Source organism: Antedon mediterranea, chromosome 10 (genome assembly GCF_964355755.1).
Source record: "Antedon mediterranea chromosome 10, ecAntMedi1.1, whole genome shotgun sequence".
NCBI classification, from domain to species: Eukaryota; Metazoa; Echinodermata; class Crinoidea; order Comatulida; family Antedonidae; genus Antedon; species Antedon mediterranea.
In genome coordinates, this window is record NC_092679.1 from 15,720,289 (window position 1) to 15,737,267 (window position 16,979).

At 29.3% G+C, this 16,979-nt stretch overlaps 1 protein-coding gene across 2 annotated transcripts in view; it reads right to left on the reverse strand.

The window, feature by feature from the left end:
• Positions 1–3,682: 3,682 nt before the first annotated feature.
• LOC140060595 (phosphofurin acidic cluster sorting protein 2-like) overlaps positions 3,683–16,979 on the reverse strand; it is a 68,843-nt gene continuing 55,546 nt past the window's right edge. The window contains exons 12-21 of one of the 2 annotated variants that reach the window (XM_072106875.1): positions 16,523–16,629; positions 16,046–16,200; positions 13,935–14,045; positions 10,312–10,457; positions 9,842–9,893; positions 9,602–9,707; positions 8,936–8,962; positions 6,217–6,425; positions 4,939–5,043; positions 3,683–4,619 (exon numbers count right to left, since the gene is read on the reverse strand). In XM_072106875.1, the coding sequence (XP_071962976.1) occupies positions 4,513–4,619; positions 4,939–5,043; positions 6,217–6,425; positions 8,936–8,962; positions 9,602–9,707; positions 9,842–9,893; positions 10,312–10,457; positions 13,935–14,045; positions 16,046–16,200; positions 16,523–16,629 (1,125 nt within the window). In that variant the 3' untranslated portion in view covers positions 3,683–4,512. The remainder of the gene's footprint in view (positions 4,620–4,938; positions 5,044–6,216; positions 6,426–8,935; positions 8,963–9,601; positions 9,708–9,841; positions 9,894–10,311; positions 10,458–13,934; positions 14,046–16,045; positions 16,201–16,522; positions 16,630–16,979) is intronic. The other variant, XM_072106876.1, reaches the window with a different exon arrangement.

Below are 16,979 nucleotides of genomic sequence, written 5' to 3' on the forward strand. Positions count from 1 at the left end.
ATTTACTATGAAAGTGTCCCCTTAATAGAGGTATCCCCTAAATGTTTGGTATAATATTGTATAAAATGGCAGACTGCCGTAGCTATCAGTTTGAAACTGCTTGAAAATTGATTACTCTGGCAAACTCAAACAAATGTGTAAAGATAAACCAAGTAAATATGAAAAACAAAATAAATATTCAAATGACAAATATATTTCACAAACCTAACATTAAAAAATAATTGCCCTTATTATTTGAACAGATTTTGTTACAATTTTCGTCAACCACTAAATGTATATTTTGTAAATTCTATAGAAACATGTTAAAAACAACAATACAAAAAGTGTTAATATTACACAGAAAAATATTTCCCCAAATTCTTCTTAAAGCTTTGTCTACACTATCAAACTAGTTTGAGCAAAAATGATGTGATGGTAGTGATATGACATTGTCCATCAATAAAGTTTGATAGTGTAGACAAAGCTCCAGAAACAACTTTTTAATTTAATATATTTTAGTTTTAGTTTATATATATTATTTAGTTACCAAATAGTTTATTTATTCTTTGATATTCCAAATTTTAAGTTTAATTTCATCTTCAGAATTTGACAAGAATAGAAAGAAATCCACCTTTTATTTAATTATTGCGGCAACATTTTGTTAGTTTAACGAAGGACTTCTTATCCGTTGTGCACAAGATTGTGGTAGTTATTTAAATGGAGCGGTTAGTCAAATGTGCATGGTATTTTGATATTAGTAATTATTAGTGTTTTAAACATAAAAACAACAAAATAATAAATTCTTGAATATTAAACAAGAAGAATTCTTATAAAAACATTGTGGTGCTCTGTTTACAGAAATTCTACAACAAAATAAACATTTCAAAAAACTAAAAAATAAATTTTAAAAGTATTTCAACGGTTAATAATTGATCTATCAATCAATCAACCAGTTAATCAATTATTTAATTGATCTATTAACTGATACCAATTCATCTATTAATCAATCAATCTATGATTAATTGATCTATTCATTAAATAACTGATCTATCTATAATCAATCAATAAACTATTCCATCAATAAATCAACTAATCAATAAGTTATTTCATCGATAAATCAACCAATCAGAATCAATTCATTTCATCCCTTTTGAATCATCTCCGATAAATCAACCAATCAGATTCAATTCATTTCATCCCTTTGAATCATCTCCTATAACATATAATTTGTCCCTAAACAAATTAAAAATTTGGAGCATTTATAATTCAGAGAGTTTAAGCCCCAAAACTACCACATATTGAATAATACAAACGTACACTTGAGAATGTATTTTGATTATGTGCAGAGTGATAATAATAAAAACATTGGTATTTGTAAAACAAAACTATCAGAATTGGTTTAAGTCAATTAAAATTTAAAATAGTTGTTGGACTTACTTTTGCAAATTACTCTTCATTATGATTTTATAGTTGATATTATCCTGAAAATAATTAATGAATTCAAATAATCATTTATTGCCAATGTGTGCAAAACTAAATACTTCACATACAAATAATTCCATTACTTTTTTTTTTTTTGAATTGCAAGAAAATTTTAAGATAATGATAAACAAAATGTATATATTTAATCATTGTATGTATTTATGATATAACAAATGGGTCTTAAGCTCTGTCTACACTATCAATTTATGTGACAAAAAATGTGATGTAGCCATATATGGACATGGTGATGTCATATCACTACTTTATTTAAGCATATCACTACCATATTTGGGCACATCTTTTGTCAGATAAAGTTTGATAGTGTAGACAGAGCTTTACTCGACGCAGCTTTCAGGAGGGAAAGTGTGCATTAGAAGACATACTGTACCCAATTGGACCAAGTGACCCAGTTTAATGTATAATGATTATATATTACTTGGTTTGGAAGATCAGCATGACCTGAATAATGGAACAAAGCACCCTAAACAATTACAAATAAATACTTTTCTCCATCTTTAAAAAATGTATATGTATTGTATTTACAGTACAGAATCAGTTATAACCCACATTGGGGATACACTAGTTCATACATTTAAGCCCACACAGTACAGATATATAAGCCTAACTTGGGATAACCCCCACACTGCTAACATAGGCTAACACACTTTGGTGTATAAAAGCCCTAGATCCTGCTCGTGTTATACAAGATGGTATTTAAATTGAACTTTTAATCTATATTGTATTAATATTTTTACAATTTGATTCCCTTTGAATAGTACTATACATTATAAAATCACAGTATCATACTGAGCTATATTAGTATCATATATTATTATATTATTGTGCTATTATTTTCATTGTCCTAAAATTCTGAAAATTTAGCAAATTCGCTGAATTTAATTTTCGCAGTATAACTATATTATACTATAAAGCTCTGTATTTTTGCAATTGCTTTAACTTGAAATTGTCTATTTTTATTTGCAGGAATAAATAATTTAGGGTTTATGAATAACGGTGATTTTCAGCTTTTATATCCTATAAAATCATTCAGATATTCATTTATTGTTATCAGTAACATCATATATGACAGAGTATAATCCCATGCTTCAGTATAACCCCACCTTCTAATTCATACTTTGGTAATTCCATTGATAATGCAATCACTAATTTACACCAATTTTATACCCAAGCCTCCCAGGACTATACACTTGGTCATCTACAGTAATTGTTAAGCTCTGTCCACACTATCAAATTCGTTTGACAAAAAAATAAAGTGGTAGTGATAATGACATCATCGGGTCCATATATGGGCACATTATTGTTGTCACAAAAAGTTTGATAGTGTAGACAGATTTTTATACCCTGTAAGTGTAATGTCATTGTTCACCCACTAAGTTTAGAAAATGTATAAAATACCTACAAAATACGGAGTATTAAGTCCTACTTAAATTGGCCCACTCGACACAAATTTTCTTTACAAGACATTGTACGGAATCTATACCACTTGGTGTTGACCCAAAAAGTCAAAGATTTTGAATCATTTATTTCAGTGACATTCAGAATCGAAAGTGATTTGATTTATAAACGTCCAAGAAATAAAACAAATCACCAGTGTTTCATGAATGAATGAGTGAGTGTCAATTTTACCTTAAATATAACTTTTTGCCACAGGATAAAAGTTGTTCTTGTTCTAAAACACACACCTCACAGGGGCATACTCAGGAGAGGGTATCGCTAAATGGGTGTGCGCTCCTGCCTTGCGACAGGTTACATTTTTCTATCTAATTTGGACAAGAATATTAATATTATATGTTATCGCGTCCTCTGTTTGAAAAATCCTGGATCCGCTCCAATCTCCGTATACTATCAGTTGTATTATACACACCTAGAAGTTGTACTATTACATAGCGCCCTTCTATCCATCATATAAATATCTTAAATAACATATATAATATATACTGTACATGGAGTGGATTGTCTACAATTCCTAATAACATCCACAATACGGTATTTGGCATTTGCTATTGAAGGATAAAAATATATAGTAATTACACCTAGTTACCCCTAAGAATACCTAACAACCCCAAGCATGCAGAAACATGACTACTATTCTCACTTGAGTGCACTTGACAGAAGAGTGTCTTGAGTGCACTTGACAGAAGAGTGTCTTGAGTGCACTTGACAGAAGAGTGTCTTGAGTGCACTTGACAGAAGAGTGTCTTGAGTGCACTTGACAGAAGAGTGTCTTGAGTGCACTTGACAGAAGAGTGTCTTGAGTGTACTTGACTGAAGAGTGCTTCTAGTACCCGTACTCAAATGTAAACAAGATTCTCAATTGCCATATGAGTATCTTTCTCAAGTGTATACTCAAATCTAAAACTCATCTGTCTGTTCTCACTTGTCAGATGATTATCTTAAGTGCATACTCAAATCTAAAACTCATCTGTCTGTTCTCACTTGTCAGATGATTATCTTAAGTGCATACTCAAATCTAAAACTCATCTGTCTGTTCTCACTTGTCAGATGACAGGAGTTTAACTCTCTTACAAGGTGAGTATTAGGTTATTAATATCATATACGTTATTTACATGACGGCTGAGAATACAAACTGATTCCTAAGGACATATACAATGGTGTTGGCCATTTAGTTTAGAGTAAAAAATCTCTACACACAAGTGATAAACACAGAACTTATCAATATTAAGATACAGTTGAGGAGTAGAGCACTCTACACTCTAGGATAGGATGTCAGACGGTTTTAACACACTTTACAATATAAACACAACATTCTTCTCCACAAATGTGGTCAGGGCCGGCCTTGCTCTAACAGAATACTTGCACTGTCTTTTCCAATCTTGCAGTTTTGTATAAAAAAGCATAGCACCACGTTGAAGATTACAATTGATCACATAACATTTAAATTGCTTTTGAATGACCTCTTGATCTTTGACCTATGACATATTTCATCCATATAATACATTCATAAATAGCTGCTGGCTTTTGAATATAATTTGGTCACTATTGTACAATTAAAAGACCAAATGTCATAGGTCAAGAGTCAGAAAACACAACAACTGGGAATTGCTTAATGTGGCTATGTGTTTGTGCCGTCAGCTGGAAAAACTTTACCCCTGTTAATTCATTGCCGTCGATGTTCACTGTAAAAAGAAGACAAAAAATGTAAATATACAAATACAAAAAAAAAACGTTTTATGCTCTGTCTACACTATCAAACTAGTTTTATCAAACTTTATGTGACAAAAAAGTGTGATGTGCCCAAATATGGTAATGGTATGCCTAAATATGGTAGTGATATGACATTTAATCATGTCCATATAATTATGGGCACATCAAATTTAAAAAAAAAAAAAAAAAAATTATTGACACTCTTCAGTTGGCTGGAAGATTTGTTCTTACTTTTCTTTAACCTGGTTAATGTATGTACACTTTATAAATTTAATAATATTAATAACGTACCTGTCAGAGAGTTACTCTGCGAGCGTGACGTACATACTAATCGATAAATACCATCAATAACCTGACTTTTCTCTGAGTCTTTGTACTTCTTACCAATACGCATTACTGTCAAAGAGAAAGCATACGTACATAATTTTTTTAAAGATTTATAATTATTGTTATTATGTTTTAAGTCTGGCAAGCGGTTAATACTGATCATGTGATTATAATCAGTTTTACAGGAAGTACTACATATATTTCTAATGCCTGGTATGATTTTAAATATTACATCACAAGACATTTTTTTTTTTCATTATTTTTATTGAATCGCAAATGTAGCAAAAAATAAGAATGTGCGAAAATATTGGGCTTTAGAGGATATGGGATAATTTAAAATATTGGGCTTTAGAGTATATGGGATAATTTAAAATATTGGGCTTTAGAGTTTATGGGATAATTTAAAATATTGGGCTTTAGAGTATATGGGATAATTTAAAATATTGGGCTTTAGAGTTTATAGGATAATTTAAAATATTGGGCTTTAGAGTTTATGGGATAATTTAAAATATTGGGCTTTAGAGTTTATGGGATAATTTAAAATATTGGGCTTTAGAGTTTATGGGATAATTTAAAATATTGGGCTTTAGAGTTTATAGGATAATTTAAAATATTAGACTTTAGAGTTTATGGGATAATTTAAAATATTGGGCTTTAGAGTTTATGGGATAATTTAAAATATTGGGCTTAGCGTTTATGGGATAATTTAAAATATTGGGCTTTAGAGTTTATGGGATAATTTAAAATATTGGGCTTTAGAGTTTATGAGATAATTTAAAATATTGGGCTTTAGAGTTTATGGGATAATTTAAAATATTGGTCTTTAGAGTTTATGGGATAATTTAAAATATTGGGCTTTAGAGTTTATGGGATAATTTAAAATATTGGGCTTTAGAGTTTATGGGATAATTTAAAATATTGGGCTTTAGAGTTTATGGGATAATTTAAAATATTGGGCTTTAGAGTTTATGGGATAATTTAAAATATTGGGCTTTAGAGTTTATGGGATAATTTAAAATATTGGGCTTTAGAGTTTATGGGATAATTTAAAATATTGGGCTTTAGAGTTTATGGGATAATTTAAAATATTGGGCTTTAGAGTTTATGGGATAATTTATTTATTTTATAAATCTGTGAATAAGAAAATGTATATTATGGTTGAGTCTGTGTTTTTAATTAGATTAACATGCTTCAACTAGGGGTATGTAACTTGATATACAGACAGGTACATTTTTATCATACCTTGTTTTGTTTTCTTGTTCCTTTCTTTTGTCACTACCGTCATTGACAGCGACGAATCTGATTGGTCCTTTGACAAACGATTTACAATCAATGACCTGAATGTTGTCTTCAATGATGACTTGTCTTTCTTCATACCAGAACACATTGGCCAATACTCAACTTGTAAGTCCATCAACTCTGCCACTGCTGCTGCCGCCGGAGGACTGGTACTGAATACAAGGAAACATTAGTAATTTTATAATTTATAATCAATAATCACAGTTTTCACAAGTTGAAATGTACACCAGTGTTTTGTAACTAAGATTATACTTAAAATCTCAAGGATATTTATAATATGATAATTGTGCATGTGTGAGTAATTAAAACAATGTCATTATAATTCTAGTGAACATGACTCAAAACAAAAACACTTAAATTTAATTCTAAAGCTTGGTTCCTACTTGGACACAGCACCCCGCAAGTAATTTAACCAATCACACCACAATGATTCATCCAAACGTCACTTGTGATTGCGGTTTGCCTACATCGTACAGCTTTATGTACCATTTCAAAATGATTCTAATACAAAATTTTGCTTTCTTACACTAAAACATTCCTGGCTTTGTTTGTATCAAACCTGTTAATGGCGGTAATTTTCGATGTTGGTTTCGATTAAATAAAATTTTAAAAAAACAAATAAATTAAATAAATAAAAACTATTTTTTGGAAGGTAATCATACAGTGTTTATTGCAGTGACTCAATCTAAATTATACATTAAAATAAAATATTTGACTGCAGTAACTTCATTAGAATATTTTTGACACATAATTTTGCTTAATAAGAAAAAAATGAATAGTTAGTATTATATACAATAAAAATAAATTTAACTAACATAAAACTTTTTATCAGAAGTTAATAGTTCAAATAAAGTCAACTGATGATAGCAAAAATATATGGCTTTATGGTCTAACAGTCTGATACTTTAAGGTGTAGGTTCAAATCTTGACAGATATTTCATACAATAAATAAATGGAACCCTTCTTGATGAACTTCCACATGTTTGGATAGGAAGAGATCATGTTTTGAAATATTCCCCTTTTTTTTTCTTCTAAAATATGATTGCATTATTTATGAAATGTTATTTTAGTTTATAAATATTATTCATATAAAGTAATTTGATACAGAATATGCATTAAAATTCATAGAAAGAATATATTACAACATATGATAATATGATATCACACGAAAATAAACTAGCTAGAAAAATTAATGTTATTGTGCGTGAAACATACTGCGATGACATGCTTAATCATTATTAAAGAAAAATAGTAAAATTATCAAAATTTTAATTTATGAAAACTGAACTCCTATTAAGTGCCCCCTTACGTTGGCTGTAGTGTTAACAATTATGCGTTCCTTTAATTAATAGGGGTGTCCCAAAAAGAGGTTCTAATGTATCTGCAAACCAATAACCAGGGGGTTTGTAGGGTTAAAAAATTACCCCCATATTTTCTGAAGTGCCCTTTTCAAACTGGAGACCAGCAGTTAAAATTTTAGTAAATAGACTGTCTTAAGTCTTGACAATTTTTGGCCAATACTATCATATCAAGCCAGCAAGCAAATTATTTTCATCAATTAGGCCTAAATAGCTTTGCTTATGCTTGTACTTATTTGTGTAAAAAAGAACCCCGCTGCAAAAATCCTGGCTACATTTAAATCTACAAATGGTTGTGTAAAGAATATAAAACAGTGAAAATGTAAACATAAACAAATAACAGTACTCTGGTACTATTCAAGATAAGAATAAAAAAATTGCAATTTTGTAATGTAATATTTTACTGGTTTTTTTTAATTCTGTCTACACTATCAAACTAGCTTGACAAAAAAAGTGTGATGTGCCGAAATATGGTAGTGATATGCTTAAATATGGTCACATCAAATTTTAAAGTGCAGACGATGATTCAACATTTTGTGTGACCCAATCTTTACACTCAAGTGCTCAACATTATTGTTTTATTTACAGTACCGTATTTATATTTTGTATACTCTTTAAAAAGCATGTATTATAATTATTTAGCAAGCTTAGTTTTTGGGATAATCTCACAAACTGTTTTACCTCATAAACAATGTTATTGCAGTAAAAAATGTAGTTACTGCAGTAGAATAATTTTGACATGATCTCTTAACAAATATGAAGACATGTAAAATAAAAACATTTAAAGCTTTACAAAAAGAAATTGGAAAAAGGAGGTATTTACATAGTAAAACAATGATAACATGACAAAATGAATGCAAGAATAATAATTTCTCTGTACAATAAATGCTATATGAAAATGAAATAAAATGTATAAAATAATTACACATAATTAAATAGATTTAAAGATGTCAGTAACATCAGAGTTCTCTAACTACTTGCTATAATTTCAGTAGTTTTTTACACATCATTCTGCACGCATGTTTCTAAGCATACGCAGAACAGATTATCCGACTTAACAGTTGTGTAGTTACTTGGCGTGTAATGAAAAACGAAAGGCTACAATGATACGCTTTTTTATTTGTCTGTAATTACTGTTTTTTATCAAGGATTTCTCATACCTTTTGGCCAAATATAATATTATTATGGGAAAACAAATAATGAAATGAAATAAAATAATATATGCAACTGAAAAAGACAACAATTTATGCAATGATGATAAAAAAAATTGAAATTGAAATTCATGATTAAAAACAATAGTTTACCTGACAAGATCAACTAGCGAATCTCTCCTTTTGGGGAAATAAACATGCAGACAAGAAAAACAAACAGAAGGGAAGAAATAAAAACAATACCGTCATGCTTAATACACATTAAATATACATATATTGGGATTAAAAAAAAAACAATATAACTCAACGTCTACAACCACAATTATTATATTATGATTAGGAACAGTTCACTACACAATTCTGGTCATACAGTAAAACTACAAAGCAATACGGTGTATCGGCACATGCCTGCAAATCACTCCCTGTTGTGATAGCTTAAGCATTAGTGACAAATTAATTTCAAATTGGCGTAGTAACGCCGATTGGTTTAGGTAGGCATGTCGAGACGTTGTTATGCTCTATTCATTTTTATGTAGTCTTCAGTTTCTCTACGGCCTAACATCCTAAACTTTCTTTTCACCACAAACATACCCCCTCCACCCCAAATAAGCATGTAAAATATAGAAAACAATAACCCAACTAAAAAAAAGATAAACCGTCATATTGAGGACTGCCATAAGGTGTGAAAGCATACAATTATTATTCCTGATATATCCATATAACATATATCCATACTTATATTACATGTACACAAGTTATTGATAAGTTTGAATGAGTCATTGAATTGTTTGGTAAAAAACAAGAAATCTGTATAAATACCTTTGTTGTACAACGTTATTAGTGATGGTGGCTGGACTTGATGGTGGGGTTGGACCCTCTTTGTCTTTAGGGCTCGTTGACAGAGGAGAAGAACCATCCTCAGGTTCTAAAAAATAAACCAAATAAATATAATGCAGAAATAAAAAGTGATCATCAAATAATTTCAATTCGTCATGTGACCAGTTGGCTTGGGTAGTCATATTTGATTCTTCAGGTATTAAACACCATTTTAAAACTTACCAGAAAATGATGATGCAGATGAGCTAGAAGAATTGGCCCCAATTGTAACGCTCTGTAAAAACAAAAGTTCGAGTCAATAAAATTAAAGTTACTTGAACAAGCACTGACAGAAATATAACTGAGAAAACAAACATTGGCAGAAACAAACACTGACAAAACATTGACAGAAACAAGCAAAAGCAGAAACAAACATTGACAGAAACAAACATTGACAGAAACAAACACTGACAAAACAAACACTGACAGAAACAAACACTTACAGAAACAAGCAAAGGCAGAAACAAAAATTGACAGAAACAAACATTGACAGAAACAACACTGGCAAAAACAAACATTGACAGAAAAAACACGGGCAGAGTGTATTTCTGTTGGTGCTTGTATCTCTTTCCAGTTTGTCTTGCTGTCAATTTGTCTGGCAGAAAAAAACACTAACATGACAGAAACATAAAACAAAATTAATTGTTTCATACATTTATGAATGGAATAAACTTTTGAGTTGACTCAGCCCCAGTATTTTTCTGTTTGTAGTTCACCATGACTTCTCCAATTCTAAGCTGATGGTTGCATGTTGCGGTGTTCAAGTACTTTGATACTCTACTCACGATTCCATGCGTATCTGTAAGAAAAGAATAATAATAGGGTTTTTTTAATTTATTTTTATTTTATGTCCTTAGGCAATGTTGCCAAGGATTACCAATAGTGAATTGATCTATCTCTGTCCTATCAGATAGGTGGTAATCCCCCTAAAAAATGTTTGAACAAGTATATTCTTGCATTGATGTTGTTTTACAGTAACAATGTTGCTGTTACTTTAGTTACTGAATATTTACTGCAGCTAATTCTTCTGGAGCAGTGCCCAATCGCAGAAAATATTAAAGGTAGTCTCTTACAAGTTTTATTCTGTTTGGAAAAAACAAACAGGGTGCAAAATCATACAATGTTTGTTATCGTAGTAACTGTTTTGAATCAATAATAATTTTACAAGGACGCTGTGCAGGAAATCAGCTATCATAATAATGCGTTTGTGAGATGGAGCTCTAAGCTTAGCAAAACATTAAATTAAATGGCTTGATGGGAAATTTATTTTTAATCAAGAAATTAATATCCAGTGTGTTTGTCATTGAGGTCATTTTTTCAGTGTCAAAAATGTTACCATCATTTCTGTTCTATTATCTATTCAGCAGCAATCTGTACAATTTTTCTGTTGATAAATTAATAACACTCTTATAATTTTGTGCAAAGTGTTGATAATGATCCAGTTATTGTATTGGTGTCACAAATTAATTAAACAAAATGTATTAATTATTCAAATTAATTTCGTATACACGTACTAACAAATTGCTCCATCCGTTGAATACATTTTGTAATTTAAAGTCTCATATTCTTATAAATTAATTATCTTTAATTTATACAAAATCTTATAACACCACCAATTTGTCTTTAGCAAAATTGAATTTATATTGAAGAACTATTTACCAAGCATAGGAACATTTATTTATCCAATTTTTATATTTTAAATTAAGTGTTTCTTTTTAAATAGTTGTAAGGATATATAATATTTTTTTGTCTGATTCTATACCATCTCAGTCCTTTAAATGTGGTATAATTTCATTCCTGGTTCAATGACTTGGAAAAAAAAAGAAACAAATTTATATAGGCCAGTATTTAAATAGGACAGCTTTCACTAATAAGCTAATGAATATTCATGAGGACAATGACTTTTTGTAGACAACCAGTTTTTTTTAAAGACATTTAATTTGCTCACTCCTGATTGCTATATTAAACTGTATTGAGTTGAAAATATTTGTAAATAGGTCAACATTAAATAGGCTCATTCACAAACATTAACAGCCATTATGAAAATTTATGGAGATTGAGTTACTATACTGCCTCTAAAGTTGGTCGGTTATAAACAATTAAACTATTTTGGATTGAAATGTTTGTGAATATGGGTCACTTTTAGATAGAACAGCATGACACCAACTTACTTTACTTTAAAAGTAATGAAAATTAACGACCTCATCTGTGTAACATTTTTTTTTCAAAATCTTTAAGTTGGTCGTTTACGAAAAGGTTACGACTGTGTTGAATTAAAACTGTTTTTATATATTGGAACAACATACACTAACGTTGAAAATTATTATGAAAATTTATGGGTACTGACTTTACCTATGCTTTTTTTTAACCTTTAAGTTGGTCATTTATGAAAGGTTAAATAGTATTGGGAAAAAGGGTTTTCATGTCATGTTTTCATGAAACAGAATTCAGTAATATTTAACACAAACCGCTATTAAGGCCAATTTACAGATGAGTGGTAACGATAGCGGAAACCCCTGCATTTACCACTCGGCCACTTGACTTGACTAATTGAATCTTGAAGCAAACACAGACATTGACATTTTATTTCTAAATTATATTGGTAATTACTTCATCAACAACCCTGCCTTTTGAAGACATTTAATTTGGTAATTGGCAAACATTAGACAGACCTGCATACAGCAATAAAAAAAAAGTAATCATGAAACCAATCTTCTGTTTCAAATTTTTTTTAATCAAATTCAAAAAATTAAATCATCACATTAAAACATATAAAAAATCATGTTTGTTTCTACTTTGTAGTTAAATATCAATTTATATACATTTATGTCTTTTCTGTTACTTAGCATTGCTATAATATAATTATAATCATAGATTCATGTTGTTTTATTTTATATTACTGCAAGCGAGTATATTTTAAGATAAAGACAGAATAGAAAAGACAAATTAAAAATGGAACATAGAATATGAACATAACATTAACCAAGAACATCCAGTGTAACTGTTGAATCTTACAGAATATATATAGCATATAACACATTTCAATTCATAATTTCTATACTGAAAACATAATTTGATTAATCATATGACGTAATATATGTACTACATATAACAATGTAAAAATGAACATAAATGAAGGTGTTCTATGTAAATTTAAAGGTGTTCCATATATAACAATGAAGGTTTTCTATAGGTAAAATTAAAGGTGTTCCATATAACAATAAAGGTGTTCTATAAGTAAAATTTGAAGGTGTTCCATATATAACGATGAAGGTACTCTATATGTAAAATTGAAGGAGTTCTATATGTAAAATTGAAGGAGTTCTATATGTAAAAATGAAGGTGTTCTATATTTAAAAATGAAGGTGTTCTATATAAAAATGAAGGTGTTCTATATGTAAAAATGAAGGTGTTCTATATGTAAAAATGAAGGTGTTCTATATGTAAAAATGAAGGTGTTCTATATAAAAATGAAGGTGTTCCATATATAAAAATGAAGGTGTTCCATATATAACAATAAAGGTGTTCTAACTGTATGTAAAATTGAAGTGTTCTATATACAAAAATGAAGGTGTTCTATATGTAAAAATGAAGGTGTTCTATATGTAAAAATGAAGGTGTTCAATATATAAAAATAAAGGTGTTCCATATATAACAATAAAGGTGTTCTATAACTGTATGTAAAATTGAAGTGTTCTATATGTAAAAATGAAGGTGTTCTATATGTAAAAATGAAGATGTTCTATATGTAAAAATGAAGGTGTTCTATATGTAAAAATGAAGGTGTTCTATATGTAAAAATAAAGGTGTTCTATATGTAAAAATGAAGATGTTCTATATGTAAAAATGAAGGTGTTCTATATGTAAAAATGAAGATGTTCTAAATGTTAAAATGAAGGTGTTCTATATGTAAAAATGAAGGTGTTCTATATGTAAAAATGAAGGTGTTCTATATGTAAAAATGAAGATGTTCTAAATGTTAAAATGAAGGTGTTCTATATGTAAAAATGAAGGTGTTCTATATGTAAAAATGAAGGTGTTCTATATAAAAATGAAGGTATTCTATATAAGTGTGGAATCATACTATACTTAGCCATGGAATTATTCATTCATTCATTCACATTTCAGCAATATATATTTGTTATATACAATATTGCAGGGATTTAACAGAGAAAAGTTTCATATACAGTAATAATGAAAATGCTCTATCTATAATAACAAAGACGTTCAATACAAATACAAATAAACTGAAGAATCAACAGCATTGTTTACAAACCTGCTTGTTCTTTGTCCACCTTTTCAAACAATTCTCTCCACGACGGCTCAACAAACATAGAATAATACTTTGTGTCAATAGCTCCCAGGTACTTCGCAAGAGATGAATTCCCTGAAATGGCAATTACAAGTTTGTTTTAATCAATAGTGATGATGATAACATCAGCACGTAGGAGGCTACTTGACTTTCTCATTTCTTCTTACGAGTTCACTGACCAGCAGTAATAATAAGTGCCTCTAATAAAGGACAAAAGATTTATAAAAAAGACGTTAACGCAATATATGTACATATAAAATAATATTATCAAATACTTTAATTCTAAAAGTTGATATAACTAAATTAGAATCAACTTAATTAAAAATAAAAGTCAGTTCTAGATATTTGAGAAGGATAGAATTTTTATTTTATTCAATACACAGCCAACAGAAACAAAAACCTCCACGTATTAGCAACGAGGGCACATCCCCATATTTTAGTTTAAGTTTAGCTTTTTTCTCTCTTTTTGTATGTACAGCGCTTAGAGGTTTCACAACATTATGCACTTTATAAATCCACGACATATTATTATTAAAAGGCAGAGAAAAACAAAATAATAGAAATATTTTATCATCAAACAAGTTTTACAATTTCAGATAAACTAGATAAAATATCAAATGTAACATTCTGATTTTATCAACTTTGTTTTCTAGAATTAATTTTAATCTTTGGAAATTATCAGAAAATAGTGATAAATAATGAGACTGTTTTAGCACAATACTGTTTTAGCACAATACTGTCTGAGCTCAAAATGTCAAATTTAAATATGAAATTGTAACGTTCAAGAAATTAATTCAAGAAATGACAGTGTAAGGTTGATATAGAAGGTAATTAGTATGGTTTCAGACATTGTAATTGTATTCAGAATATGAGATGGGTAAAATGTCATCCTCTGCTGAATTAGTTTGTTATCACATAAGGAGGAAATTGATTTGCTAAAGCCACTGAAAATAATTACAAGATTAAATCGTTAGAAGAGACTTTATCATATCATTAATATCCGTGATACAGTCTCCCAAAAAATTATATCAATTAAATCGAAAATTCAATTTAATTCAGTATAGTCAATTCAATTCAATTCAGTTAACTTGTTGATTTGGAAATCATAAAAGTTAAAAATTTAAATTAGTTTATTTAAAATATGTTTACTTTTAATTTCTCGCTAGTTTTTTTTATATAAACATACAGAACTTCTTCTGCCTGTGGTGGGGTTTCTCTATATATACATATTTATACATTTACATATATATTATTTGTTTCTATTGCTGTTCCTTTGTAGCATAGCTCAAATCTTAAGGCTTGTAGCTTATTTTCATCTTCCTCCACACTTCTTTGCCATTCCATCATTTATTATTACTCTGTATTCAATGTTTAAATTAAGTGTGGAGAAACCAAATAAACAAATTAAAGATACGTCTATCACTGTTTTATAAAGGCTGAGTTCGTCTCTTCAGTCAATCTACGAATAGTTAGATTTTCAAGATGCCGAAGCCTTATATTAAATTAGTAATGTCACTAATAATCAAGTGATTACCAACAAAATTCTTAGATAAATGCTCATAGAAACGTTCCATAAATCAAAGGTCATCCTATCACATCAAATAAAAAATCAAAGAAAGTTTATTTGTTCAAAGACCAGAAATTACATTAAAAATATTTCATTAAATAATATTCACAAAAAATCCTATAAAATAGGCAAAAAAAATCATAATTCTGTTTTATCATCAAGTTTTTTTAATTAATTTTTTTTTATATCTATATACTCATCCAACAGCGAGCACAATTACAGGATGGATAAACAATTTTATAGTTTATCATTAGGTCATTGCGACCAAAAATATTTTTCTCTCCTTAAAGATGTATTGTCGTCCCTTTTAAAAATTACAAAATAAATGGTTAAATCCAATCAAAAACCCATAGGCTGGCAGCCAATTTGACTATTCTCTGCTTATAAATTACAGTTTTTTCAGGTAAATAAATTTTCAATCCAATTTTTGGATAACTATTGACATTAAAATGGTATATTCAAGAAATATTTTTTAAGGAGGACAATACATATGCTGCGGATAACTTACCTAGAGGTATAATGTAGAAACAGACATATTTTTGCCAGTCGGGCGATTTTGTTGCGAATTGTTCAACGTACGGCCTGAGTACAGTACCAACATACCCTAACCCTCCGCAGATCACCAGTTTAATTGTCTGGGGTACTTTGGGGTTTTGATTACAGCTACAAGAACAAATATTAAATTAGTAAACAAATGTAGATATTATTATTATTACTATTTCTCGTTGGTCTACAGGTATGAACGTCATGCTAATGAGCTGGAGGTTGTGGGTTAGACTCCCACCCGAGAATTACTTGCGATTTTTGTTGTTCTCAATGTACTTAGTATAAAGTACAAAATTACGTCAGAGTAGGGAAAAACATTTGACCCATTACTATTTATTTTACTTTTTTATATTTATCAAAGACTTGGTATTGTAATTAAAAATTCGTTGGTTCACTTCAATTCATCTTTTTTTATCTTTCAAAAGTAATGTTTACTTACAATTTTTGAATTTTTGTGACTAAAAACACCATTGTATCTTCAACATCAGCATTTGAAAATGTGCATACAACTCGGTGGTTCTCCTGTTGTAACTTGTGAGAGAGAACCTACCAACAAAAAATATTTTGTCTATTTTTACCTACAGAAAATACTAAAGATTAATTATACATTTAACAATAGCAAATATTGTCCCGTAAGTTACCCTGCATGATTCTCAAATTTGTTTGAGTGTGAACAGGAAGATATGTTGAGAATGTTATTTTAAAAACACATAAAGTGCATGGTTTAAAGAGGCCAATATTTAAAGGAAATTACACATTTTCAACTATTAAACAGAGGTGGCAGTTATGTTTAATACAGGTGGCACTTGCTCTTAATATAGTATATAATTTCCTTCAAATGACCCAAATTTGAAATACGGCCGTATAAAAAACCAAACATTAATTCAGCTAAAAAT